Source organism: Mugil cephalus, chromosome 10 (assembly GCF_022458985.1).
Source record: "Mugil cephalus isolate CIBA_MC_2020 chromosome 10, CIBA_Mcephalus_1.1, whole genome shotgun sequence".
In the NCBI taxonomy this organism is placed as follows: domain Eukaryota; kingdom Metazoa; phylum Chordata; class Actinopteri; order Mugiliformes; family Mugilidae; genus Mugil; species Mugil cephalus.
The window spans coordinates 16,244,896-16,272,293 of NC_061779.1; the positions used below are offsets into that span (position 1 = coordinate 16,244,896).

The 27,398-nt window shown below is 44.2% G+C and overlaps 1 protein-coding gene across 1 annotated transcript in view; it reads right to left on the minus strand.

The window, feature by feature from the left end:
• Positions 1 to 27,398, minus strand: part of syt7a (synaptotagmin VIIa) — a 77,875-nt gene that overhangs the window by 36,066 nt on the left and 14,411 nt on the right. The window contains exons 2-3 of the mRNA XM_047595466.1: positions 11,387 to 11,490; positions 478 to 557 (exon numbers count right to left, since the gene is read on the minus strand). Of these exons, the coding sequence (XP_047451422.1) occupies positions 478 to 557; positions 11,387 to 11,490 (184 nt within the window). The remainder of the gene's footprint in view (positions 1 to 477; positions 558 to 11,386; positions 11,491 to 27,398) is intronic.

The window sequence follows — 27,398 nt, forward strand, 5'->3', positions numbered from 1 at the left end:
ATAAAGAAATATATTTAGCATTATAAATCTGACATTTTCTGGTACTGACCTACGGCCCTGTATTATTAAGAACAGGAAATGCCTTAATCTAGGTTTGAGCCCTGTAAGAAATGTTAGAACAGAATCTTCCCAAACATTCATACCATTTCAACGAGCCGCCGTCTAAAGCGTCGCAGAGGCGCGGCACTTAAAGGAGAGCTATCTCACGACCCATAAGATAAAAGCAGGAGCGCACTCATCCCACCGAAAGCTTCGTAGGTACGGTAATGCAGATTTAATCTAAACTGATTAAATCACTAACCTTTCATTTATTGCGCCCCTGAACATGCTCTTGTGGAGATTGGGCTCTTCAAGATAAAACAACAGGGCTCATTTTCTGCCTTGTTTGTCTAGTGCACAATGAGGGACTCAAAGCTGAACCGCATGGAGTTCATTATCACCAGATTTTTCTACCCCAACCAGTTACCAGGCACTTACTTGATGGCTTTCTTCTCCCCTCGCCCACGTGCAGAGTCTGGAGTGTCTGCTGTCTCCACTCCTGGCTTATTCCTCTTCCCCTTGAGCCAAGCAGAAGGAGGAGATGACAGAGAAACAAAAGGTTAGCTTAGATTTTTCCTTTGAAGTTGTTTTCGCCGCACTAATTTGAAGAGCAAATGCCTCTCCCATTATCTCAGAAACACTGCGCCACCAGTCCTTTACCTCATGGTCTCCTGATTACACTAACCAAAGTCAAATCAAATCTGCTGTGAAGAGCCATTTTCTGACTATGATTATCATTTGCGCCACCCTGAAATTTACATGGCAATTGCCTCTTAAAGGTAATCCGCTGGGTACTGGAAAGAATCCTCCAGAAAGTCCGGCGAAAGCCCGATTTCAAATAGCTAGAGCATGACCCGCGGCTAAGGCGGAAATAATGGCAATTTAAAGGCTTCCAAAAGTAAGGTCTCCTGTGTGCATTCTTCTGGAAAAGCTCATTACAGGTAAAGGTGTTTCACATGTGTCACACTGCAGGTAATCTCTATTGACGCTTTGCTGCAAGTGGAACAGGGAGGGGATCAGCCAAAAGCTGCCCTACTCCCCAAACACCACCGATGCAACACTGAAAGCGATGCTCTGATACACAACGAGAATAAGCGAGGATTCTCCATCCCAGAAAATCAGTGGGAGGAAAAACACTTTGCCAGCATGGCTCGGCTTGGCTCGCCTCGGCACGGCTTGGCCCGGCTCGGCTCTTCAGTTGGCTGAAGGGCAGTTTCCTGCGGTAGGCTTGTTTCACTGGGAGCTGAGCGCGGATCTCCAGACTTTGCAGGTGCAGGGCCAAAAAAATTATCATATAATGAACCACAGAACAAAGAGTTTGCACACTGCAGGGCTCTAATTAAAAAAATGATAATTGAACTTTTAGCTCCTTACTGGAGCTTTGCAGCTTGCACTGCAGCCATTTGCTCCTTGTACTGACTTGGCACCACTCCTGGTTGCACATTGCTCTAGTCAGAGGTCGTAACAAATTTCACCAGACCCCACTAGAGACGTACCCTGACCCCATGGTATGAGTGTCGTTGTGTCAGGTTCTGAGTATTTTCTTGCATAAAGCTACGAGTTAGGGTTGAGTTTAAGGCTGCTTATGTAAAAACAGAATTTATTAGGGAAGAAAAAATCTGTCTTCCATCAATAGATTATGTGTCGTTATTTCACATTTGTAGCTACTGTATTCATGATTTCTGATTGGAGGTTGTGGAATTATTCAGTCCTCTGTCCTCCTAATGTCACGTCACCTAAGGCTACACCGAAACTGTAGGATTTCTGAGTACACAGTGATCATAGGAATATTGTCTATTAATTCAAGATATGTTATGTTTGTAAGCCGACTTTCAACTTGCTTGTACAAATGCTTCAGTCTAGTTCTTGCTGCCATTTTCTCCTGATATTTATTCTGAATGAAGGTAGCTATGTAGAAAGATTTGCCGTTCTACATTCAGGGGAAATAGCGATCACAAATCTACATGAACTGCTGAACAAGTCTGAGATGTAGACGGAGAGCTCTTCAACAAGGCTAAACTAAGCTGTAAACAATGGAAGAAATCTAGAGGAAACTTGCAAAGAGGCGGCTTCTCAAACCCTTAAAGGATTTGATGGCGAAGGCCTCTGCCCACTCATCTTTGTGTATTTCTTCTCTTGCTCTTTAATTTTACTGTGAGTTTAATGTGATGTTTTCCCCTAAAAGCGTAACCCAAAATCTAGCAATACACAAACAGGCACAACATCATGACCTAAAACTGTGTAGGTCTCCCTTGTGCCTCTAAAACAGTTCAGACAGAGAGTGTCCTGAGGTGTCTTGGCAACAAGGATGTTGTTAGTGGGGGTCTTTGGGTCCTATTGGCTGAGGGGAGGGGTCTCTGTGGATCACGCTTGTTCCAGTGCATCCAACAGATACTTGATTAGTTTGGGATCTAGTGAATTTGGAGGCCAGGTCCAACACCTTGTTGCGCTGTTTTTCATGTCGTCGGGCTGCATCCTGATGGGGACAGTTACTGCCATCAAGGAGTGTCATTGCTGTGGGGTGGGGGTGTCTGGTCTTGTCTAGGTGAGTGGTACATGTCTAAGCAGCATCCACATCAATGCCAGGTCTAAAAGTTTCCCAGCACAACATTGCATTGCCACAAGACGATCAATGTTATTTACTCCTGTCAGTGGTTTTAATGTTGTGGCAGACCGGTGTATCTTGTCTTACTATCTCACTATGAGCTACTTGTGTTTTGACATATTGTTGCCTACTGACCTACTATACATCTTCATTTGTATCTTCAGAGGAAGCTTTGATGAAACACTAACTAAAAGACTGAGCCAGGGTTTTCAGCGTCTGTCTCCAAAACCTCTCGTCAGACTTGGCTGGTTCAGTTGAGTTGGGTCTTCACAGCACCAGCACCAATGAGTTTCTGACATTTAAGTGTTAGGTCCATTGAGAAGAGTCCTGTTCCTCCTGTGGCAGTCGACCAACTGTGTGTATCTAACCTGTGTTATTTAAATCTGTGCAGCATATGCCTAGTTGTATAATTACTCATATTCCGACCCGTCTGTGCAAACACCAGCCCAGAGATATAAGTCAGAGAGGTTATGCATGAGTTTCTGACTGTCATCACACTGACTCAGACCTAAAAGATCGATGCAGTGCTCATAAGCAGTAGGAGTATATGGAAACGCAAACTATCCAAGAGTCCACGACAGGAAAACTGGTGTTAACTACAAACCCCAGCCCTGGATATTGTAGCTTTGGATACTGTTCAAACCTGGTACAGAGCCAGAGTTGACAATAGCACTGCTGAGAAAAAATGATAAAGCCCCCAACAGCACCACTGATGATATCCATTACACACCAGGAAACAAAGCTGCTCATCTATTGTATAATCAGCAATAACCTGAACTAGAAAGGTCAACAAATGAATAAACATAGATGCGACGGGATGACTAGTTAAACAGCGACGTACACGGGGCTGTGTTTCTAATATACACACTGACTTCCAGACAAACAGCCTCTTTATAAAGTGACACACAAAGAGTTGCTCCCGTGCTCTATACCGAACGCATCACAACGTGTCAGCATGTTCTCAGCTAACATTAGAAAGAGCACTTGTCATCTTTTATAGGCGCTTAATGTGTCTGACAGCTGTTGGAACTGGCGCACACGTCGGCTGGATGCACAAACCCACCTTTCATCATTTCTTACACCATTTTGGATACATACGGTCGCGCCGCCGCCGCGATAAAACATCTGCATGCCCGAGAGATACACTCTTAATGTGCTCTTGCGTGACGATTTCCAAACTGTCTATATTTGTGTGAAGTGAGGATAAGCTATCAAAGGAAACTCATGTATCATTCAGCTCTTTCTTGAAAAAATGTTGAGAAGGTGGGAAGAGACAGAGGATGAGTGAGAGACCAGTACAGACAAAGAGGGGTGATAGAACATGGAAATCAAATTAAAAATAAAAAAAGAGGCAAACAGAAGGCGAGAAAAAACATAGAAAAACAAAGATGGTGTAAAAGAGCATGTGAGACAAAGGGATGGGAGGGAGGGACAGGTGCAAATGGCGAACAGAGCGAAACAATGAGTGACAGAGAGTCCCGTGAGGACTGGATGTGGAAAACAAGTAAAGACTTGAACACCGCCGCACACGGACACACAACCTCCCACTGCGCAGCGCGCATATACACAAAGATAGACGCGGCTTCAAAACTATCTCTCAACGCCATTCGTCCGGCTCATTCACAATCTTCAAGAGACTACTGCTGAATAAAACAAAGCTCGCCAGCTCCACAGACGTGAGGCAAGAAACAATGAAGAACATCGACTCAGTGCCACAAATGATGGTTAAAGAAAACCAGCGGAGGAGCGTGTGATCCGCCCCCCCATCCTCCCACCCTCTGCTTTTTGTTACACAACAGAGGGTTTATAACGATCACAGCATTTTCCGTGGCGCCTGGCTCTGAGCCATAACTTCATAATAGCGCCAACTCATATGATCAACCAATTACGAGACGTACCCAAAATGCGACAAGCCTCCACTTAGAGAGGGGGGAAAAAAAATGAATCAGCTGACAAGTTGGAACAATCAAACCGGAGCAGAGCGTTTTACAGGCGACATCGTTGAAGTCTATGGCGGATCATGAGCGAGGGGAGGGAGGTCACATAGTGAAGGGTGTAGCGGTGCTGGGTACACACAGCTGCTGTCAAAAAAACCTGGAGTTAAGTGTGTTTACCGTCGACTATTTTGACATTTCGTAGTATTGGAATTAACCTACTACTGAAGGTTTGACAGACCACACATCAGCTGTGTTGTTCAGTCTTAGAAATGTGATGCAAATCCATCCTCAGGAGAATCACAAATGTCGATAAATCAGATCCTATTGAAAATTACTGACGTTTTAAGATGAGGAGTCAACCACCTCAGTAAGTCAAGTTGGGGAACTACACGTCAAGGACTATGATCGGCAGCACTGGAGCACCACAGGGGACTGTCCTCTCCCCTGTCCTATTCACCCTGTACACCTCGAATTCATGTCTGAAACTCTGCAGTTGTGTGGTGTATCAGGGATGGACAAGAGCAGAAATATAAGAATATAGTGAATAACCACCTCCAAATCAATATAGCTAAAATTGAAAGAGATGGTGGATTTCCAGAAGTCCAGGTCCCACCTGCAGCCTGTAACCTTCAACAGGTGGTTCAGACCTATAATAACCTGGGTCTACAGCTGGATCACAAACAGCTGGTCGGCTAACATAGACTCGGGTCAGGGCTCTGTTTCTGTTTCCTCAGGAGACGAGAAGAAGAAGAGAACCTCACAGCTGGACAAACTGATCCAGAAACCAGGCTCTGTGGAGCTGGAGTGACTGACGTCAGTGGCAGATGTGAGGACTGCCTTTAGCTTTGATTACAGCACGCTGTAGTGCAGAACATGTTATATTTTAATACTTAAACATCAAATGTAATTTCATGGGGACCTGATGAAGTGGCTGCAGGAGCAAAGAAGAAAGACGTTTGAGGTTCCAGTTAGTTTCACATTTTTATTCACCAGACAGCTGTCCATATTCCCCAAAAAGTACTATAACAGACAACTGCATGTTCCGAACTTCCTGTTTATTTTTAACCTGTATTTTTATTGGGTACAAATGTTACACCAATTCTTCCACAATACAAATGGAATAAGGAATAAACCTCTGTCCTCATAACCAAAACTGATTTAGAGTACTTTGTCATTTAATTTGAAGGGCTTGTTTTCTCTGTGTACAGTGGCAGTGGCTGTCCATCTTTGTCTTATGCCATGGGTTTAATGACCCCAAACATTGTGCTTTGCAGAGAAAGCTTCTGGTAGTTGCAGGATATTGACAAAACTGAGCTGAAATATGCTGTAGACCCACTATTATGAAGAGCACTGATTTAAAAAAAAAAAACTACAGACACATGTTGGAGAAAGTGGGCCGGACGAAGCTGCACGCGAAGGAACTCGGATCCTCTGTTTCGCTCGGCCAATGTTAGATGAGTGAGAAAAGACTTGGCGTTGGACTGCCCAGGGTGACGCTAAGGGTTTTCTTGAACAATCCAGACATGAGAGGAGACAGAGTGAAACTACCGCTCTCTCTGTCTCAGTTGGCAGTGCACTGCCTTCCAACACCCAGCTGTGTTTGTTTGCTGTGAATTAGCAGGCAGCAAGAGTCTACATGCTCGCTCAATATTACCCACATCACACCATAATTAGAGAGGAGTGCACTATTAAAATGGTCGTCTGCTGTTAAATCATCAAGTGATCATTTGTTTTTAGCGTCTGTCAAAACATTTTTTAATACCTGTAGTAGTCGCTGACATCAAGAAGCGTATAATCGCGGCCGCGCAAATGTAGGTATCAGCGTGTGTCATGTCAACGCCGGATGTCCACGTAATTCGCTGTAATAATAATTTTCCCAATGACTAACAATTCTCTACTGAAATTCTATAATTGATGATGTTTGCATCTTTTCTTTTCTCTGGTGGACATAATTACTATGATTGTCCTAACAACTGTGAAGCGCTAACTCCCAGCTAAAGCAGACTACTGAAGGTTGCCGAGGAAAAGCCCGACAGAGACTGAGGGAGGCCGTGAAAATGGTCAGGTCCAATCTCAACCTTGTTAACAACTATGTCATGGATCAAACAGCACAGGGCTCACAGGAACAGGCAGAGGGTTTCTGAATGCCAAACAGACACTGCTGCTCAAACAGATGTTAGCGGCACCACCTCTGATATCTGAAAATCTCTCCCAGCACCGAGTACACATGCCCCCGCTGACAATCATCAGACCTGCACTGAACACCGGAGCTCAATAACCAGGTGACTCATCTCATCGATCTGTATTTACATTTCGGTCGGGTTTTGTTGCCTTTAATTAGAAAGTGGGCAGAGACAGGAAAACAACGAAAAGCAGATTAATAACTACTTTAAAACTCGGGGGAAAAAAATTAAAAAAAATACAAAAATAGACCGGCTCGGCACGTATTCAAAAACTTTGACGCTAACGTATCTATAAACAGCATTGAGGAAACAGACGGCGGAAGGAGAAACATTCGATGCGCAATAATTCCAGGGGGCTTAGATAACAGAAAGCCAAGCAGGAGGAAGGCTTCAGGATGACTGCACATGAGTACTTTTAAAATAAAAACCAATGTGCCGGTTGCCAAAGCCGAAACACTGAAAGCAACACTCGCCTAAAATGCCTTGTCTATTAACCTATGAATCATAACCAAAACTGGCACTGGCCCACTCGCGACTGACACGAGAAGCTTCGGGCAAACATTTGTTCTTATGAAAGCTGACACTGTCCAAGAGTACACTCAGAAATATCAAGAGGGATTCATTTTATTTTCTTTTAGATGCCTTGTTGCTTTATGAAAAATGATAATTAAAGAGGGAGCACTTAGGAGAATGTTTTGGTGCACATGAAATCAGCCCGTTACAGTCGATACAGTACATATTTATAATGAGGGATATAAGTTGAAAGTAACTGTGTTCATGCAAATTATGCTATATATACCCTCTAGGATGGCGTTCAGGGAATTTAGTTGAACAGATCAAGGGAAGTGAGGTGGAGGGATCTTTTTTTATTTAGAAGAACAGACTGTATAGCTGCCAAGCCTCCAGGGTGATTCGTTAAATATAGAGGACATACGTTTTCCCGATGACGATACTTATCTAGGCAGATAGTTTTTAAAGGGATTAGCAGCACTGGTGCCGCGTCAAAGCGAAGTGTGTCGTCAATAACGCGTTTGCCATCATTGAAGGGACTGCCATTCATCTCAGTCACACTTAATTATTTTGTACATTAAGCAGACGCGTTTAATGTGGTTTCACACCAGTGGGCGGCTGACATTTTTCACCAAAGTAAGTCTTCCGAAGAGTACAAAGGCCTTAATTAACATCTTAATGCCACTCTGTGTTACCTCCGCCACTACACACACACGCACGCACAAACACACCCTGAGGTAAACAGGACAATAAGCAGCGACGTGGGGAAAAAATATATCATCACACACGCAGTTAGGCTGGAAATCAATAACTGGCTCAGCATTGTAAGATTAATTGCTCTATAGACGCTGCCATGTTTTTCTGACGGTGCAAAACAATGCAATCTACGCGGCCGTGTTGGTTAGGAAGACCAGAACATGTCTTCATAGCTGTGGTGGCAGAAACACGGTCCTTTCAGATTGGGGCGAGTATCCTATGTAATTTAACATTAACTCCACAGAGGAGGACTCAGCACATTTCTTATTGACTTAGGAAAAGTGCAAATATCATCTGTCGCTGCAGCCAGCTCAACACTTTTACTTTGCTTCAAAGACTCGAACGGGCGTCAGCGTGCAGTCACATCACTTTCCGTAAAAGGTTTTCACCCTTTCTTGAAACTACGGCTAAACAGCGGAACTTTGGCTCCGCCCGAGATTCTCGGAGATGATAACAAGGTTGCATCGGTGCCAAAAAAAACAAAGAATCGGGGACGGCAATAATCAATAACATCAAAAAAAAATATATCAAACATCAGTTCCCATTCCTTGGTCTCAAATGAGACGCAAGGAAATCATCTTGTGAGTGAAGGTGTGGTTCAGATTTGCCTCCGCAGGGTCATGAGGCCAAATGACTGTCTCCCGGTCCCAGCCCACTGCTGCTCTGCCCTGCTCTGCTCTACTCTGCTCTGCTCTGCTCTGCTCTGCAGCGACTGCACGGCACTGTCACAGCAAAGGAAATAAGATCCATTTACAGCAGTGCTCCAGAGAGGACCCCCGGGACTTTGCAAGGTGCTGGGAGCTGAACAACCTCCATCCACAGCAGGAACCCAGGAGTCATTCACTGCCCCATTTACTTTAAAGTGGAATATCAAATATAATGTGATGTTCCAGTGAAGCAAACAATGGACATTCTGTGTTGTACCACTGTCCCATTTCAGCATGGACCATTTCCCCCCCTATCCACGCTGTTGTAATGACATCGAGGTGTAATCTAGGTACCCTCACCTTACTGGGGACTCTGGCAAAGCAAATTTTATTATGTAGTAACACTCGTGGTGTGCGGAGGCTGCAGTGATGCCAAATTCCACCATCTGTGGTCCAATAAGTTTCACAGCAGTGCGACGGCGAGCTGACACGAGCAAGAGTTCGAGCCGGCATTAAACTTAAAATAGGCGACCTGTGTTCCTGGGTTGTACAAGTACAGGATGAATCAGAAATCAATTAACTTCAAAGGCATGCAAATGTAAGGGAAAAAAATCAGTCATGTGAAGTGGCACTCAGAGCTCAGAGCTCTGTCCTGTCTAATGAGTGGTTGCCTCCTTTTAATCAATCACATTTCATACCACATAATCACGATGACATGCCCTCTGTCAGAGGTCAGCCCGTTTGATCTGTGTTCGGTTTCTCCTCGGCGACTGGACTGGTGCCGACGCTTTACCAGTGCAGCTCGCTGACGTTGGAGCGCACCGACAGATTAATTAGACCTAGCTGAAGCACTGGTGCAATGTAACCGTGGCCATTGGTCTGCAATGATGTGCAGTGATGGATGATAAATGACTGACAAGTGCATTTACTGAAGATCGTGTTATTTGTGCATTACAGATGGAAAAAATAATATTTTTTACTCAGTCATATCTGGCAATTAAAGTTACATCTAGGATAAGGATGGGCAATCCATACGATATTATTGATACCGATGCCATTATCGATTCTGCTCATAGATCTGATTTTCTATTGAATTCTATCAATTCCTCCTGTGGATGTCTGTTCTAGAAAAGGTAGGCGTTCGTGGTTTCATGTAACTCAATTTTATTGAGTTTCTAAACAAGAGATAAGAGCTCGTGTAAGAAAACAAACAGGAAATTGGTCACTGGATCCTGACTAGCTCTGCTGAGTCTTAGCGATAGCTGCACTCTGTGTTTAATGCCATGCGTCATCCACAAATGCTTCAGCGTGTTGGTCGTGCTTGAAATTGTGCGGTGCTGCATAAGTTACTCGTTGTGCCGGATAAGTGAAGCCACACTTTGGACCGTTTAAGTCCCTCTGCCATCGCGTCTTCCTTCTCGTCACCTGAGCGTCACCTGCTTTGACCATTGGCTGTGTCAAAAATCGCCTCCTAACCCGTATATAGGGCGTCTGAAACCTTAGTGGTCAAATTCTATGCTCTCCATAGGGCAATTTCCCATAAAGCATTGAGAAAAGTAGTGAGCACTCAAGCATTACGTCTCTAGCAGTGCCACCTTAAGAGACACGTTTTTGAAACTTACTGTAAATATAGTTTGATATTTTAGTTCGTGAACATCACACATGTGTTTACAAAATCATCACGTTTTAGTAAAGTGTAAATTATAATGGGATAACCGGGGGAGCTGCGGGAGTCTAAGATGTAATGATGCAACAGCAGTGACGTCATTAACGTCGCGTCAAACGATGATACGTGTAGTGTCTGAAAGCTGTTGGGATTGAACTCACTATATAGTGCAACCCTACACAGGGAGCAGAGGTTAAAGAGTGAGTGAACAATTTCAGACACAGGGTTTGGCTTTGACTTAAAGATTTTTTCGTTTTATGGTGGTTGCTAAACAACTTGTAGATACATTACCGCCACCATCTGGACTGGGGTGTAAAGATTTGGCACGAAAACTATCCATAAGGGGAATCGATAAGCATGAAGGCTAATGATATTGATGAAGTTATCGATGCCCATCCGTAATCTAGGATTACCTTATAATGAACTTTTTTACAATGAACTGTAAAAACATTGCTTAGGAACACATTTTTGGGGGTGGAATTTGTGATTCCTTACAAGAAGAAATGAAAATAGTTTGGGTCTCAAGAGAGAGTCAGACAATATTCCACTTGACAGCAGCGACTCAGTTCAAGGTCCAGTGAATACCAATATGTGACATTTTTATTTTTACCATTTGTAAAGTTAATACTGAATAAAGTCGGTAAAACTTGCTCCAGCAAATAACAGCAAATAAAACTACATACACACTTATTCATCAGTATTAATGACGTAAAAGAGAAATTTATAATGTGGTATTAGACACAGTTGGTGTTATAATAATATAATTTTGAATGCAGAACTTTCACTTCTTGCTTTTTTTTTTATTGGTGCTTACATATGTCATCATGAATAACTGAGTCTTCTCAGAAATGTGTCAAACGAGGAAGATTTCCATAATGTTTGCACACATTGTCCTTTTCAATGAAGCACCCCAGTATCATTTATCCGTAAACTCTGAACACTCGTGAAGGCTCCGTGATTATTAAAGCACATTAGGATGAACAAATGTGACTGGAAGCTATGGCGGATCTGTTAGTGAAGCTCGTGCGTGTGTGTAAACTCACCAGCTTGCGTTGACACCAGCCACAGACGCCACAAAGAGCCACCAGCCAAACAGCACACACTGTCACTGCGAGGGAGACCAGGAACACACTGAGGGACACGGAGCCTGTGCACACAAACACACACATGTACAGGGAGAGAAAAATGAGTGCATGTACATGGAGATATTTTCTCCATTATGGAATAAAAAAAAATAAAAAAAAGGGGATCCTTGCCACAGCGCTGATTGTGTGCCACAGTAAATCACGTTGTCAACAGGGGCAGACCAAAATAAAGCCGGGGCCTTCTCTCCCCGCGTTTAATTGAATAGCCGAGCAGAGCTGCCATTTTTACATTCTGTCACAAGAAAACTGAGAAACACAATCTCATCACCGCCACCCCCTTCCCTTCGTGCCGGAGCATTTCAATACCTTTCCAATAAGGACTGCAGCCAGGCATCAGTCAGTCGCACACACATCACTGTCATGGTGTCACTGCTTGTTAACTGACAGGCTGAGGGAGGGGAGGGGGGGAGGAGGGGGGGAGAGAGGGGGAGGCAGGGCTGACAATACAAGAGAGCTCATGATTAATGGGTATCAGTAGATGCCCAGTGAGAGAGGTGGCTCTGGAAGGCAGTTGTTAAAAAAAAAAAATAAGAAGAAGAAACCATCATGTATTGCTGCTCGTATGTGCCTCAGCATGTGTGTGAGAGGCAGAAAGGATTCACACATCAACACTGTGGGTTTTAAGCCGCGCATTTGCCTCATTTAAACAATCGGATGGCCTTCGCCGAGGAGGACAGGGATACGCAGCCTCATTGAGCGCTGGTATTTACACCGCAGAAAGATGCTAATGTATTCAAATTCATGATTTCCTTTGAACAATCCTGATTCCTAAACGGGCGCCAGAATACATTTTCACACGGTTCACCGGCAAACGCTGACAAACAGCCGTGATTTTCCTTTCAGTAACTGGGTTTTGTCTTCTCCCCAACTGCCGTCTCCTTCCCTCCCTACGCCTTTTCATCTCACTTCTCCGTCACAACTTTGCCGTACTCTCCTCCTCGCCATGTCCTCTGGGAACGGACCAGCGCGGAATGGAGGAGGAACGGTGGCAGGTAAAGGGGTTTCATATGGAAAATCCGAGCGGGATCGACGTCGGATTGCACGGTTTTCCCACAGCCTCGGCTGGTGTTTGAAGTCAGTGTGACACCTGAGGCTACATCAGAAACAAGAATGCATACAGAACTGCTCAGCCCAGAGACAACAAACTCAACGTCAGGTAGACAATGATTAGACTTCTAGTTATTACCTGACAAATAATACCGTAAATGTTTTTGTTGTTGGGCAAAAGATCATTTTATTTATTCATAAGCAATGCAGGCTGTATACTCTAGGTAGGTATATCTTATTAGTTCTGTTTTTCATCTGACTAACCCAATAAACACACATGTGGCCGTCGTGCCACTAATTTAAAATGACAAAACACAGTCTACACATCTGTGTCATCCAGTTCATACCCTTAACATGTATGACTTTATATTACTATTATACATCGCAACATTTGGGTTTAAACTCATTATCTGTTCTGCCTATAAATGTTATTACAGTAGTCCGGAAGTAGTTTGCTGTCCTGTAGAGTTTACTTGGAAACTAAATTCTACTTCTATTCAGATTTTCAATTCAAAATGTTTATCTATGTAACTAGACAGGTTTTACTGGGGACTCTAGTCAAACCCGGTGCATTCTTACCTGATCTATACAGGATTCAACTTCAGTTTAACATAATTTAAATCACTGCCTTTCTGACACGGTTTTAACATAATCTGAAGATTAGTCATGTCAGAGACATCAGTCAGGAAAATTTGGTGAAGGATAGTTGCATTAATTAGGTGGATGTAGTATCTATCTATCTATGGTAAAGGAGCCTGTTAATGGCAGTCGTGTCCTCCTGAAAACGATCCCGAGGGCAGCACAAAGTTGACTCCATTCGATATCATAACATTAACAAGGCCAGCGATGGATCTTAAATAAGACGAGCTGAACTCGTCTCCGGTTAAGGGCGTCTGGTAGCATCAGAGCTAAGTGGCTCCATGCTGGAGTCAGGCAGGTGCGTGTGGGAAAGCGTGTTTCCACTGAAGGTCGACGGATGGGTAGAAGTGTGGGGGGGGGGGGCGCGCATGGTTTATGAACTGTGTCATGAGAGTAAGAGAGCACAAAGCTTCTATCTAAAATGCTTCATCCAAAGAAGCCATGTTATTGCGCTCGGTAATGGACAGCTGGATTCTGGTTTTCCACTTCATGGATTATACGTTCCCTTTAAACACTACAGAGAGCTACTGTACAGCACGCAGAGCATGTGCAGAAGGAAAAAAAAGGTAAGTCTGTGTTACAGTATTAGACAGATATGCAAATATTCAGCATTTTGGCTTTGGAGGAAAAGAGGTATCATTAGAGTAAGAGACGCCTGCACAACACACAGAATTAAATTTCTCCTTCCTCCTCGGCACAACAGAATCTTTAGTTTGAAATACTCGTACTCAAAAAAACATATGCTGAAACTGTAGTAAGGATCTGACTTGATGAGAAACAGGAACAGCTAATACGCAGCCATCATTAATATATGTAATGAAGTGAATGAAGAAAAAAAATGATGGTAATGAAAAAAAGATACTTTCAAATGGAGGGCGATGAATCACATCTGAAATGGCACCACTCGGCAAAACTGACAAGTGAGCTGAACAAGCCATTGAACCCTTTGATCAGAAGCCTTTAGAAGTCAGAGCACTCTTGAACTTGAAAGTCTCTTGTTTGTTTTGGATTTCAGTGGCCACCTCTTTTATATGCACATAAAAGAGGGAATAAATGGCACGATGTACCGGGGCGAGTAGCGACAATGATGCTGTAAATGAGCTCGCAATGAAGCTTCTCGCTAAAGAGGACAACAAACGCCAGATCACAGCCGAGGTTAAACGTGGACCATTATTAAAAGACAGAACTTGGAGAAACTATGAGGGCACGGTACGCTCGTCGGCGTGGAGAGCACAGCGGCTTTGAACGCAACAAGCGCCGCTGTGGTCGCACACAGTGACGCTGTACACGCAGGTGATCTGGTCCACACGCAGTGAGCTAAAGCAGGCAGAAAGAGACCAGTCCTCAGGGGTAGAAGAAATTGCTAATTGGACAGGCGGAACTGGAGCAGTGTCCAGTCAGCAAAGCTGCCACACCTCATCTGTATGCTTGCACTGAGGTGGAAAGGGCAGTGCTTCAGAAGCTCTGGGTGCAAAGCTCATAGCCTAATCGCCACTTCAAAGTGCCCGCTTGTTGTAGCTGAGAGTCTGGTTTCTGTCCTCTTTATGTCCGCTGAACTGCAGGGCAGTCCTCAGATGTCACTCAGATGTCTTTAAGGCCCGTCCCCTCGGAGGCAGGATGTGTGTGTAACTGAAAAATGTTATTTACTTCCAGTAATATTGCAACACTCTGTATTTCAAATTGCTTCCGTCTACTTCCTCATTCAATTCTACGCTCCAGATTATTGCTTTTTTTTTTTTTTTTTTTTTTTTTAAACACAGCTGTGTCTCAAGACAAAAGACTGTGCGATGGTACAACAGCACACCCATATGAAGGCGTTTGAACCAAATATTTCAAAGTCACACGAAATAAATTGATTCAAAAGAGCAGCTGTGGATAAAACGAGTAATTCCCGCGGTTCCAGGTAAATAACGCGATTGTCAAATGAACTGATGAGGTGACATTTAACACGGCGAGTTCAGAGCTGGGCGCCTCGATTCAAAGAACGAACTAATGACATGGTATGTTTTATCCCTAACGGTGTTGTTGTTAACTCAGACAGTCTGGGGAGGCTGAAATAGACATTTGTTTATGACAGATCACCATTTCAAGTGGGGTAGGCGACAGATGACTGACAGTTTTCTTCATGCAAGACAACAATGTGTACCACTTTGGTATGTGGGTATTCCTGTTTGCTTAAGAAAACATGGCAGCTCTTCCAAAAATCACATATATCTGCTAAACTAGTCTCTACAATGCTTGTCTTGATGAATTTACAGTTGCACATTTGTACATATATATACACACTACCGCTCAAAAGTTTGGACACACCTTCACATTCAGTGCTTTTTCTCTATCTTTAATAATTTCTACATTGTTGATACCCACTGATGCAAGATATATGGAACTACATGACAGCACTGCAAACCCTTGGCCTTCTCTCACTGAGCTTCATGGTGTGGTCACCTGAAATGGTTTTCACTTCACACGTGCGCCTTGTCAGGGTTCATTTGTGGAATTTCTTGCCTTATTCGTGGGATTGGGACCATCAGTTGTGTTGTGCTGAAGTCAGGTTGGTACACAGCTGGCAGCCCCAATTGACAACTGAATCAATCAGCTAAGTAAAGAGAAACGCCATCCCAGCCACCATCACTTTAAGGGCTGAAGGTCGGTCAGTCCAGAAGAGAAAGAAAGAAAGAGAAAGAGTCACCTCTGCTGCTGAGGATCAGTTCATTTGAGTCGCCAGCCTCAGAAATCCCACGTTACCAGCGGCTCAGATTAGAGCCCAGATAAACGCCACACACACTTCTAGGAGCAGACACATCTCTACATCAGCTGTTCAGAGGAATCAGGCCTTTATGGCCGAATAGCTGCTAAGAAACCTACTACTACTAAGGAAAAACAACACGAGAAGAGGTTAGTCTGGGCCAAGAAACACCAGGGATGGACATTAGACCAGTGGAAATCTGAGTTTTGAATTGATGAACCCTAACTTGAGATCTTTGGTTCCGTATCTTTGTGTGAAGGTGAACGGATGGTCTCTACATTGCGTGGTGCTTTGCTGGTGACACGGCTTATTCAAAACTGCACCAGCATGGCAACCACAGCATCCTGCAGCGACATGCCGTCCCATCCAGTTTGTGTTTTTTGTTTTTTTTTTTGGGTCATCATTTATTTTTCCAAAAAGCGTTGAATAAGGTCAGCTGGACTTGTAGAATTTCTTGAAGACGTTTCGCCACTCATCCGAGTAGCTTCTTCAGTTCTGAAGAACTGAACTGAAGAAGCTACTCGGATGAGTGGCGAAACGTCTTTCAACGCAAATTCAACGCTTTTTGGATTACCATGACCTGGATGACTGAGAACCTTCACAGACATCATTTATTTTTACACACCTCCAGGCTGTGTAAGGGCTGTTTGACCAAGAAGGAGATGATGTAGTGCTGTGCCAGATGACCTGACCTAAACCCAACTGAGATGGTTTGGGATAGGAAGGCAAAAGGGCCAACAAGTCCTCAGCACCTCTGGGAACTGAGAGAATACCAATGTGTGCAAAGCAGCAATCGAAGCAAAGGGTGGCTATTCTGAAGAATCTAAAATATAAAACATATTTTGAGTTACTTCACACTTTTTTGTGTACTACATAATTCCATATGTGGTCTTTCATAGTATTGAAGCCTTCAGTGAGAATCTAAAATAAAAACATTAAATGAGGTGTGTCCAAACTTCTGACTGGTAACATGCATTACAGCTATTTTAAGCACTTGCGATCCTGTGGGCGATTTTCAGTGGATGTTTCGATATATATAATTACTGTCCATCTTTAAATCATAGCGCACATTAAACAGATGAATGCACACTTTATATTCTGTTCACAGCCGCTGGTTCTTTTACTTTCAGCAGGACATGATCCAAGCTGAGACCACTCAATAAATTCTTGCTTCCCAACAAATGTGCTGCCGGGACATTCATACATCCATAACTGCACTTGAGTGGAGCACACAAACGTATGACCTACATGGAAGGAGATGCATATTTTATAAGATCTTTGTCTACGCATTGTTTGCGCTCCCCAGTTGGATTTTCTGACATCATCCTGTAGCTTATGGATGACTGGCAGTGGACTCTCAGCGTTTGGGCTTACCGCCACCACTTTACATTATCGTGCGAAGATAAATGTGAAAAGCCATAAAGACCACTTAATGTTCACTGCAGCTGATAATTAATCTCAAGCAAGTGGGCAGGAGCGATCAAAGCCAAACCGACGGCTGGAGCATCCATTCAGCAAATTAAAAAGCGACTATGTTGACGGCCATGATGTTTTGTCCGTGCAATTTGCAGCAGACGTGGAAAAACAAGCAGAGGCCTGGTAGCGCTCTTTAACCACTAACCCCAGAGCAGAGTGAACGCCGGAGCCCCATGTGTCACAAATCACAGGGATGTGTAGAGGAACCGGTGAAATTTTTGACAGGTGGAGAGCACCTGTGGTGAGACCGAGTGTCTCTTGCATCCCCTGTAGGCTACAGTGAGCTTTGCCAGATCACTGTCCCTATATGCTCCCAGTGGCTCAGCTGTGGCACTCTTGTGCTGTCACAGAGGCTGCTTCACAGCAAGTGTAAAAAAAAAAAAAAAAAAAAAACTGCCACTCACGTTTGCCTGAGATGAAGGATAAGCTTCATACCACCCACATGATACATGAAGGACAAGCTTCATCTCGGCTCAGTGACACGCCGGCCTGGAAGTGGACCAGCATCACACCATGTGATACATGCCTGGTGTCACCTACTGTATAATGGCACCATCATCCAATTAGCACCTGTGACGGTGGATGAGCCCATAAAAATCCAACAGAAGTGGGACACTGTGGTTGCGCAGTGAATGAATGATGTTTTTCGTGTGTTTACAGGAGAACAAAATGATTACGTTTGTCTGATTTGGATACGCCTGGTATACAGACACTCCACGGGGTTTTCATGTAACATAACATAAAAATAGCCAATCATCACTCTCCATCCTGCCTTCCTTTGTTGCTCTGGCACATTACCACCACCTGTAGATTAGCCGTGGGAGCAGATCATTGGTAGAACTAATAGTTAATAAATAGTGTGAGCGAGTGTCAAAAACAACCAGCATCCTGCTCGCTGCGAGAGTTCACTCTGCAGTAAATGGTGCCATATAATACTGACAAAATGAATTCATAAAAAAAAATAATAAATGTCCTGATTAGCAAATTTCCTATTGCAATACACATAACTCAGTCTCCAGTCTCTACAGCTTCTCCTGTACATTCCTTTATGTGTGGGTGCCTTTCTCTCATTTTCTCAGAGCATGTTACTTCCGTGGAAACGCAGCACACGGTTGGAAACTAATACATCACATTTTTATTTATAAAAACCCGCGCAGCACCACTTTCTACAAACCAAAGCCAACGCGCTGAGCGACGACTAATTATGTTTAATGTTGCCATTTCAGTGGGGGGTAAAATGAACGTCTGCTTTTACTTCTGATTGAATGAGTGATAGAGCTAACATCTTGGGTGCATCTATTCCTTCTGCCTTTGAAAGGGACTTTATGCTGTAAGCATGGTCTGATCTATCACATAATCCATCAGTGGCTCTGCCATAATTTTCTCCCCCAGCTCTGCCTCAGAATTAACTGGCCAGATTGAAATAAATGACTTTCATATGTAAGCCACAAAGGCCCATCACATTTACCAAACACACTCTCCCCTGCCTTCCGGCAAGCCACCTTGTATTTGTAAGTGACTCTGCCTCCGCATCTAGCAGGCATTAATAAAGGATAACAGTCATACATCACAGGATGACTCCGAACGCAGGGGTTAACTCATCCGTCTGCTTGGATACTATTTTAGCGTTTTTCTGTTGGTCAGCGCGGTTGATCGGTTAATTATCCGCCAGGACTAAAGAAATAATACACCGTGGATTCAGCTTCTCATTAATTGTACCTCTTGACCTGATGCTGCTCAGGTCAGAGTAACCGCCGCATCCTCTTCACCTCTCCTCTTTTCTAAGTGCCACCCCCAACCTGCGCCGTGTGAGTGTCACACTGGGACAAATGGCTGTTATATATTACAGAAACTTGATCAAGCTCAATGAGCTCCACCATCCCACTGAGCCTTAGGACGACATGGCTACTTCACATGGTTACAAACAACCCATTATTCACTGGTCCCACAGTTGCCCTTGACTTTATTGATTTAAGTCCACATGGTGGCGGTTGATACGCTGGAGGTGGACCAGTGTCCATCTCAGTAATGAGCTTGTGAACCATAAACCAAGTCAACCATGACTACCATTATTCCAGGTTCAGGGGCATTAAGCTGCCCGTATAGCCCACATTATTAGCTCTAAACAGGGTCAGGGCTTACAATAAATTTTACCGAGTTGTTTTACTACACTTCTTCCCTTTCAGTATGTCCATTATTACTCCAACTGACCATTTGTTCACTTTGTAAACGACTGAGGTTAAAGCTAACGGGCTCGAGGCAAAACGAGTTGGCCTCGTTATCGGTTCACGATCCATGTAGAAGCCGTGGAAACGCAGAGGCTGCCTTCACCTTGTATTTATTTTCATGTATTTTGTAAAAAAAACCCATCTTGTAATCTGGTATCGAGGGGTGTAGTCTTCCTGTCAGCTGGTTGACGAGTTGGTCGATATGCTGTCATCTGGCCAAACTCTCACTGTCTGGAGAGTCGGCGGTGTTATTTTCGTGAGGTGAAAAGCGATACGGACTTTCAGGATTAATCTATGGATTTCAGCAGGGTCAGACGACCAGTGGGGAAAAGACTAGATAAACCTTAGAGACTGCTATGTCTAACTTTTGTGACATTTGCTTAATGTCTTCTCAGAACTGGCTACAAACCAAATGACAGTGAGTTCTGTCAAAAAGGAAGCAAACAATGGCAGATCATCCCAGAGATGAGACTTATTAAACAGAACGTAACAAAATTAACTTTAAAAAAAATGATGGTATGAGATGGAAATACAAGCTTTTAATGCGTATTTAAATTTATCCTTATAATGCTCCGAGGTAGGGCGCACCGTGGCCAATTAATTAATCAACACATGACGTGAAGGTTTTTTTTCTCCATGACTCATCGTTTAATTGAAGGACAGGCAGCATTTCAGACGATCATGATTTTCTTTGGTTGGTATCCAGTTAATGCTAAATAATACGCCCATGTTATATTTATTTATATTTAGTCATTATCAAGCGTGGTGCACATTTTGCCAGGCTCCTCTGACTTATGACACCCGGTCCCCTTCTCTCTCCTGCTGTACCATTTCTGCATTTAATCTACAGCTATACCGCCTTCGCCATCCGGGCTGAAAGTTGCGTTTTAGTTACAGCCTTTTTTAAAAATACATGCATGTGCTCAAAGCCGCACACACCAGGTCACACATATTCTTCCACTTGACACAGCTTAAGCGCAGGGACATGAGTGGGAACGCATGCAACCGGGGAAGTGGAGAGAGATCAGTGCAGGAAAGAAGCAGAGTGGGAGTGAGGGAAGAGGGACTCAACTGTAATGCTATTGAGAAGCAATTTGTGAAGCTTGTGCATATGCATACAGGCCTAGAGTCCCCCATCTGCCCACATCATCAGCTCACTGCTGGTGACATCAGCCAAGACAAAGAGGTCTCGGATGCTCCAGATGTATCGTGTGGGTGGCATTATAAAATCTAATTCAAGTCAAAGTCAATTGTATTTGGCCAAAGATACAGAGTTGCATGCATTCGTGGTATGTCTGCGCCTGGATGCATGCATGCGCCAGCACTGTCCAAGATCCAGAGCTACTTTCCATGTTAAGAAGTATTAGCCTAAATATTCTCCGTCTTTTCAAAAGTGGGAAAACAATTATTGAGGGTGTAATTAAAGTATTGGCAGGACAAGTGCAACTTTAATTGAATGACAGCTAAATGACAGTCAAATGACAGTGGAGCAGCCCGGTCTCAGTATATTCCGCGATGCTTTCCATAAAGCCTCATCAAACACCACGCAACTACACAATGAGCTCAGCCCCAGACGTTTACACGATTATTCACGTCCGAATCTGACACACATCCACCGAGCAAAATTCATGTGAAAATGCCAGACGGACTCCATTCGACATAAATGAATTAATTTCGCTGGAGGCCCCCCCTACATTTGCCTTTTTCATTCAATTAAAGACGGTTAGTAAAAAAGTACTTTATTACCAGTCTGGACAGACCAGGCAGTAAAAGCCCAGGACAGGGCAAACCACAGCTTCTAGCTAGAGGGTGAAGTATTGACTCCACCACAACCCAGCCCAAGTCGTCTCTCTGTAGACTCCATAAAAAAGCCACTAAAAGACAGGCCTCAAGAGACCTGATGCCCCCTTTTTGTCTGTGTGTCTGCCTATGTGTGTCTTGGTCTGTCTGCAAGTGGCACTCCCTCTCCCTGGAGTCGAGTCCTCCCACTGACTAACTCGAGCACGTGTCTGTGACCACAACCTTATCACAACAGGTGTAAGGAGTTGTACAAGTCCACGACGGCTAAGCGAAAGAGGGCGAAAGGTTCCTTTAGAAGAAATAACGGGTCTGGTGACTTTGTATGTGCAACGCTCCCATTTAAACCGTAATTGACACTGCCATAGGGTTACAGGGGGAGAACAGGGCAACTCCTCTACAGGTCACATTGTATTTGTTCAGTGACTGCTGCTCTCGTCTGATGGAACGGAGAACAACGCCTCTCCAGTGACCACCTTCCTCCCCAGGTGACCTCTACCATCCGAGGCTGTGTATTAACGGCAAAGCTCCACTATGATCTAAGTGGTCCCGTCCTCTTCAGCGCTGCGGACTGGGCAGAGGCCCCGGGGACAACGCTGCCCTGGCGCCATGTCAGGAAGAGATTTAAATACCCCTCTGCTTTTAGACGCCAGCTGGAGAGACACCACAGAAAATAACCCTTATTAGCATCAGCCAATGTCAAAGGAAGGACAAATTTAAGTAATGAAATATATCTTTTTCACATCTACTGTAATGTATCCGCTTCCTCGCAGTCAGAAGTCAGTGTGTTCCAAAAAACACATTAGATAATTAATGATAAAGCCGAATGGGGCCCGTTCCCCCGGAATGTAGTAAGAAATTCTGCAGACAGCCCGCTCTACATAAACATAATTTGCTCTTCATAAGCGTGGGGTCATTTCAGAAGGGCCCTCAGCCCTGCTGTCTGCTGCTTGACTGCTCATTGATGTGTTTGCTTGTATAACTGTCAACAATTTACAGCTGGGTAGTACCCAGCAGACTGAGACTTATTGACAATAGCACGCAGCTGCTCGCATGCAGCAGCGTACAGTCGGGAGCTCATGGGAAATATAGTTTTCCACCACCAGCCACCGGCCCTCGCGGCCTTCGCTCCTGCAGGGAGCAATCTGTAATTTTCCTTTCCACACCAACTCAATTACGCAGCACCTGAGGACATTTTAGCCCGGCGAAAAATTGTAATGGCTTGTCTTAATTTCCTCACAAGCATCTTAATGGCGACTGTTGTGGCGACACAAACCCGGTGTAACATTTTAGGGGTGGCTGAAATACCTGCAGCAGCGCGCACGATGGTCGCGTCAACCAACGCAGGAAGGTTTTCCATCTGGCTCGCGGGGCGGCGGAGAAATAATGGCAGGCTTGGCCATTAAGCAGAGTGATACACACACAGAGCACTCACACCTACTTGACATTATCACCCTAACATCATGACAAGGATGTCATTTGGCTAACTATTGCTGCCGTAGCTAGGGGGAAATAATAGAGGGAGTGCGAGTTCAGACTGGAGAGGAACGGAGGAGCGAGAAGGAGAAGAGATTTAACTTATTACTTGAAATCACTGTCTCTTCTGGCAGAGTAATAGTGAGTAACACAGTTTTTCTGACTCAAATATATAATTAAATGTCAGAAGCGGTGGCGTGTTGCTTTCCATCACTTCCTCAATTTACTTGATACCCTCTTGAGGGCCTACGCTCCTGACCCGGCCACATGCAAATTCACTTGTCACAAACAATCTGACTGGCACAGAGACTGTTTATTTATTGTAATTGGAAAGAAAACAAAAGCTCTGAACTAACCTGATCTTAGGTTGATTAATTAACTCATTTCAAAGGAGCCATAATTCTCTCTGTGTGTAATGGGCCAGACGGAGAAGGCGAAAAAACGACCGAGGCCATTGAGGCAGCGGCTCAGCCTGGTCTCCCTGTGAGGTCTGTTAGATTACTGAAAGGACACACAGGGCACTTTGGTGATTTGTATGCGACGTGACCTTTAAGCCAAATGAGAGGTTCTTGAGAACAAATTCAGAAACAGTTTAGAAACAGTGGTTCCTATTAGAATTGATTTGGTTTTACTGAACAGGGGTTTCACTGAATTAGCTTTGTGGCCTCTCCTTTCCTTGCAGAACTCCTTTCATCTATGTCTTTCTGGTAGGAAAGCGATTTGTGTGATGAAAAAAGTAAAGAGGATATTTTTAGAGGTGAATGTTGCCCTGCCGCTGGTTAACTATCTAGTTTCAGTTTAAAAAGCCTCAACAACTAGTATTTGAATTTAGTGATTTAAATTCATTTATGGTTCCCAGAGGATGAATCGCACAGTATTTAGTGTTTTGATTCAACATCTCTGTGGCTACGTAAAAACTCGCCAACCTACTAACATGTACATTAAAAAAATTATAACTCAGGTCCTATTACTTAAAAAAAACAAAAAGAGAACAGAGTAAATCAAAGATAAATATTGGATCAGACGCTTAAAAGCTTTCTGGGCATATTGAAATCAAACTCATCACTTTTATTTGAAAATCAGTGGCTATTCATAAGTTAATGGCACAGTTTTGTACATTTCTCTAATGGAAATGTGCAAAGTGGCACTATACGGCTTCAAAACACTAAGTGATGCACGGCTGCAACGTAAGGTGGTGGAAGGGGGTGTTATGTGTGTGTGGGTAGGCGTCCATGCTTATTTGTGTGATTGTTAGTAAGCGCCTGAGTGGATGTGGGGTGATTCACCACACTGTTCTGAAGGATTCCTGAGTGGGCTCTCCATCATGAAGGATTGAATGTGATGCACGAAGGCACGGGGAAGAAGAACAGGAGACACATAAGGTGCAAAGATTTGTGCTTCCCCCTTGGACCATCAAACACTTATCGAGAACAACTGGTGAAATATGAATTGACCCTTCCACAGTGTTTCTGCGTGATGTATGGTGATGATGATGTAATAGTTGTCCCATTCACAGTTTGTCAACAGTGTGACAAATTTGAGGGGCGGGGCTTAGCTGGAGGCAAAACATCTCGAACATTATAGCCTGTAAATGGCGGTTAGCATATTTCAACGGACTGGTTTGGCAAGAATGGACGGGGAAAACAAGTATTTTAGAGAAAATACTAATACACTAACTCTCCGAGACCGTGTGCTATCACCAACCCCTACACTCTCACTCACTGGAGACTGAAACTCATGATGCCTTACACATGAATCTGACCTGATATGAAGTGTGGGCATTGATGACTGTCTCACTCCAGTCCTTTCGTTTCATCGCCAAAGCCACACCAAAGTTGTGTGTGATTGGCACTGGCTGGTACGTGATAAAACTTCAAGTTAGTGTTTTTGCTTTTGGCGTCAAAAAATACAGCAAGACGACATTTTCACGGTTGACAATGACCGTGTTTGCCTCAGGTTTCCCTCCGTTGTGCCTCCAGCTAACGCCGTGATGTCACAGTGACGTAGGCCACGAAGGGGTCCGTAATATGATAAGGCAGAGGGGGGTGGGGGTGCGGGGTCCAAAGTGTCGCTCCTGCATCCTGCATCTAGACAAAAGCAGTGCCCAAAATAGGATCAGTCCAGAGCGAGTGAAAAAAAAAAAAAAAAAAATCAAAAGCAGGTGACTGCCAGCATGCCCTACCTCCAGGCTGTGCTAGTTGGGGACTGGCAGGCTGAAGACAGGAAGGGGGAGGGAGAGACTGAGGGGAGACCACGCATATGGCTGACTGTGGTTATGCAGTCCGGCTGGAGGAAGTGAGTGAGGGAGTGTGGTCAGACAGGCATACAGATGCTCAGGGCTTTTTATTTCTCAGCTTTCCACTGTAAAGCCAAAAGGGACCAGGCAGGGCTTGTTTATTAGTCATAACATTAAACCCCCCCACCCACCCCCCCGGAATAACTGTGAATCTTTTTGCACTTCGTCACTGAGAGTGATGATTGCCAAGTGAGTTATGTCTTATACTGCACTATTTTTTGAGCTCGTAAAGGTTCCAACAAATCCTGCGTGATCCTGTCGAAGCAAAGCCGTTCCACGTGCATTTAATGCAAGCAACAGGCAAGGAGAATGGATCAGAATTAGGCTGGAAATTACACTTGACTATGTTTCTTAATGATACACGTTTGATTTTGTGGGAAACTACAACTGCTGCTCAGTGGAAAACCACATTTGTGCCTCCCCTCATGATTTGACTTCAAAACACAGCCTATTCTGTTTGTCACAAGTAAACAAGTTATCGTGCTATGGGCATGTTGTACACAGTAGTAGACCCCACAGCACTTGAATGCAGTCATGGAGGCCCTTCGCTTTCACACTACACTGAATAAGCAGTCACATGCATCACTGGCTACCGCTGAATGCTGTTTGGGCAATTTGATCGCAGGAGATCCTCCAAGCTGTTTGGGTGCAGTTACACCTGTTCACTGGTGATCAGACCACACAAGACGCGTCAGTTCAAAATGCAAATAGAGGATCTCTAAGGGGGGTCTGTAATAACAAACAAGCACGGCATTTATTCTAAGCACACAGACAATACTCCAATCAGCCACAACATTAAAACCACTGACAGGAGAAGTAAATGATACTGCTCATCTTGTGACAATTCAGTGTTCTGCTAGGAAATGTTTGGACCTGGCATTCATGTTGATGTTACTCAGACATCGACCACCCATCTAGACCAGACCAGTCACCCCCCACACCATAGAAATGACACTCCTTGATGGCAGCAGTCATCCCCTGTAGCATGCAGCCTGATGCAGGCAAACACACACAAAATCATGTTGAAAAACATGAAAAAAGAGCACAAGCCTGGCCTCCAAACTGATCAAGTGTCTGAGGGATGATCCACAGAGGCCCCTCCCCTTAACCCATAGGACCCAAAGACCCTCACGAACAACATCCTGTTGCCAGACACCACAGGACGCCCTTCAAAGACTAATGCCCACTCTCTGAGACCTACACAATATTAGGAAGGTGGTCATAATGTTGTGCTTGATCGGTGGAGGTATGTAGTTAGAGCTGAACACCAGAAAATGATTTCAATGGCCCAGTGGTATCTAAGTATAAATGGAGCAGGGTATACACTTGTAATAAAACACTGAGCACGTCTCTGACTCTCTGACATGTCGGTCTCCATCAGTGTCACGCCCTCAGCCTCCTCCTCCTCCTCCTCCTCCTCCTCCTCCTCCTCCTCTCAGTCTGGAGGCTACTTCCCCCCGTTTTCCTAATTCTGTGTGTCTTCTGTTTAATTGCAGCAGTGGAGTCAGGTGTGGGGACTTGCCCTACCAGCTGTCAATTACTCCCAACCACCACTGCTAGAAATACCAGCTTCAACTCCACCACCGCGCCAGATTGTAAGACTTTAGTTGCCTGGTGGTCATGCTCCAGCACAACAAGTGAGGGCATACACTCGCTTTCCAGTCCATTAGCTACAAAAGTGTAAATGAACGCATTATAATACAACAGTCATGCACTAATTCTTATCTTTATGAAGGTTATAATATTCAGCATGTTTCTATTATTCCAACGAGCCCATTTTAGTCGGTATGAGTCGCTGCGTTAAGAGCGAATTTGCTGAATTTGTTCGGCTCTGATCATTGGCAGGACTACCCAGTTACACGTATACATACTTTTTCTTTATCAGTTTAAACGCACAGAACAGTGAAATCCAAAGGACATGCTCCCAAACTCATACTCTGATATGAACTAAGTCGCCAGGAAACTTTCTTACAGAAGGTTTGAAGTTATTAAGGGGAATTTAGCGTAGGGCTCCTGTTTTTGGCTCCATCCTGTGACCCATGCTTGTGTCCTCTCCTGCTCCAAATTAAATCCTCCTGCCTCAAACCTATCCACCGTACTCGCTCCCTCCTAATAGATAACTAAATTACCAGCCTACCTGGTTAAAGCCTGGCCACCGGTTTGTCGTGCTCTGCATTTGGGACCACTCACTAGCCTCCATCCTGA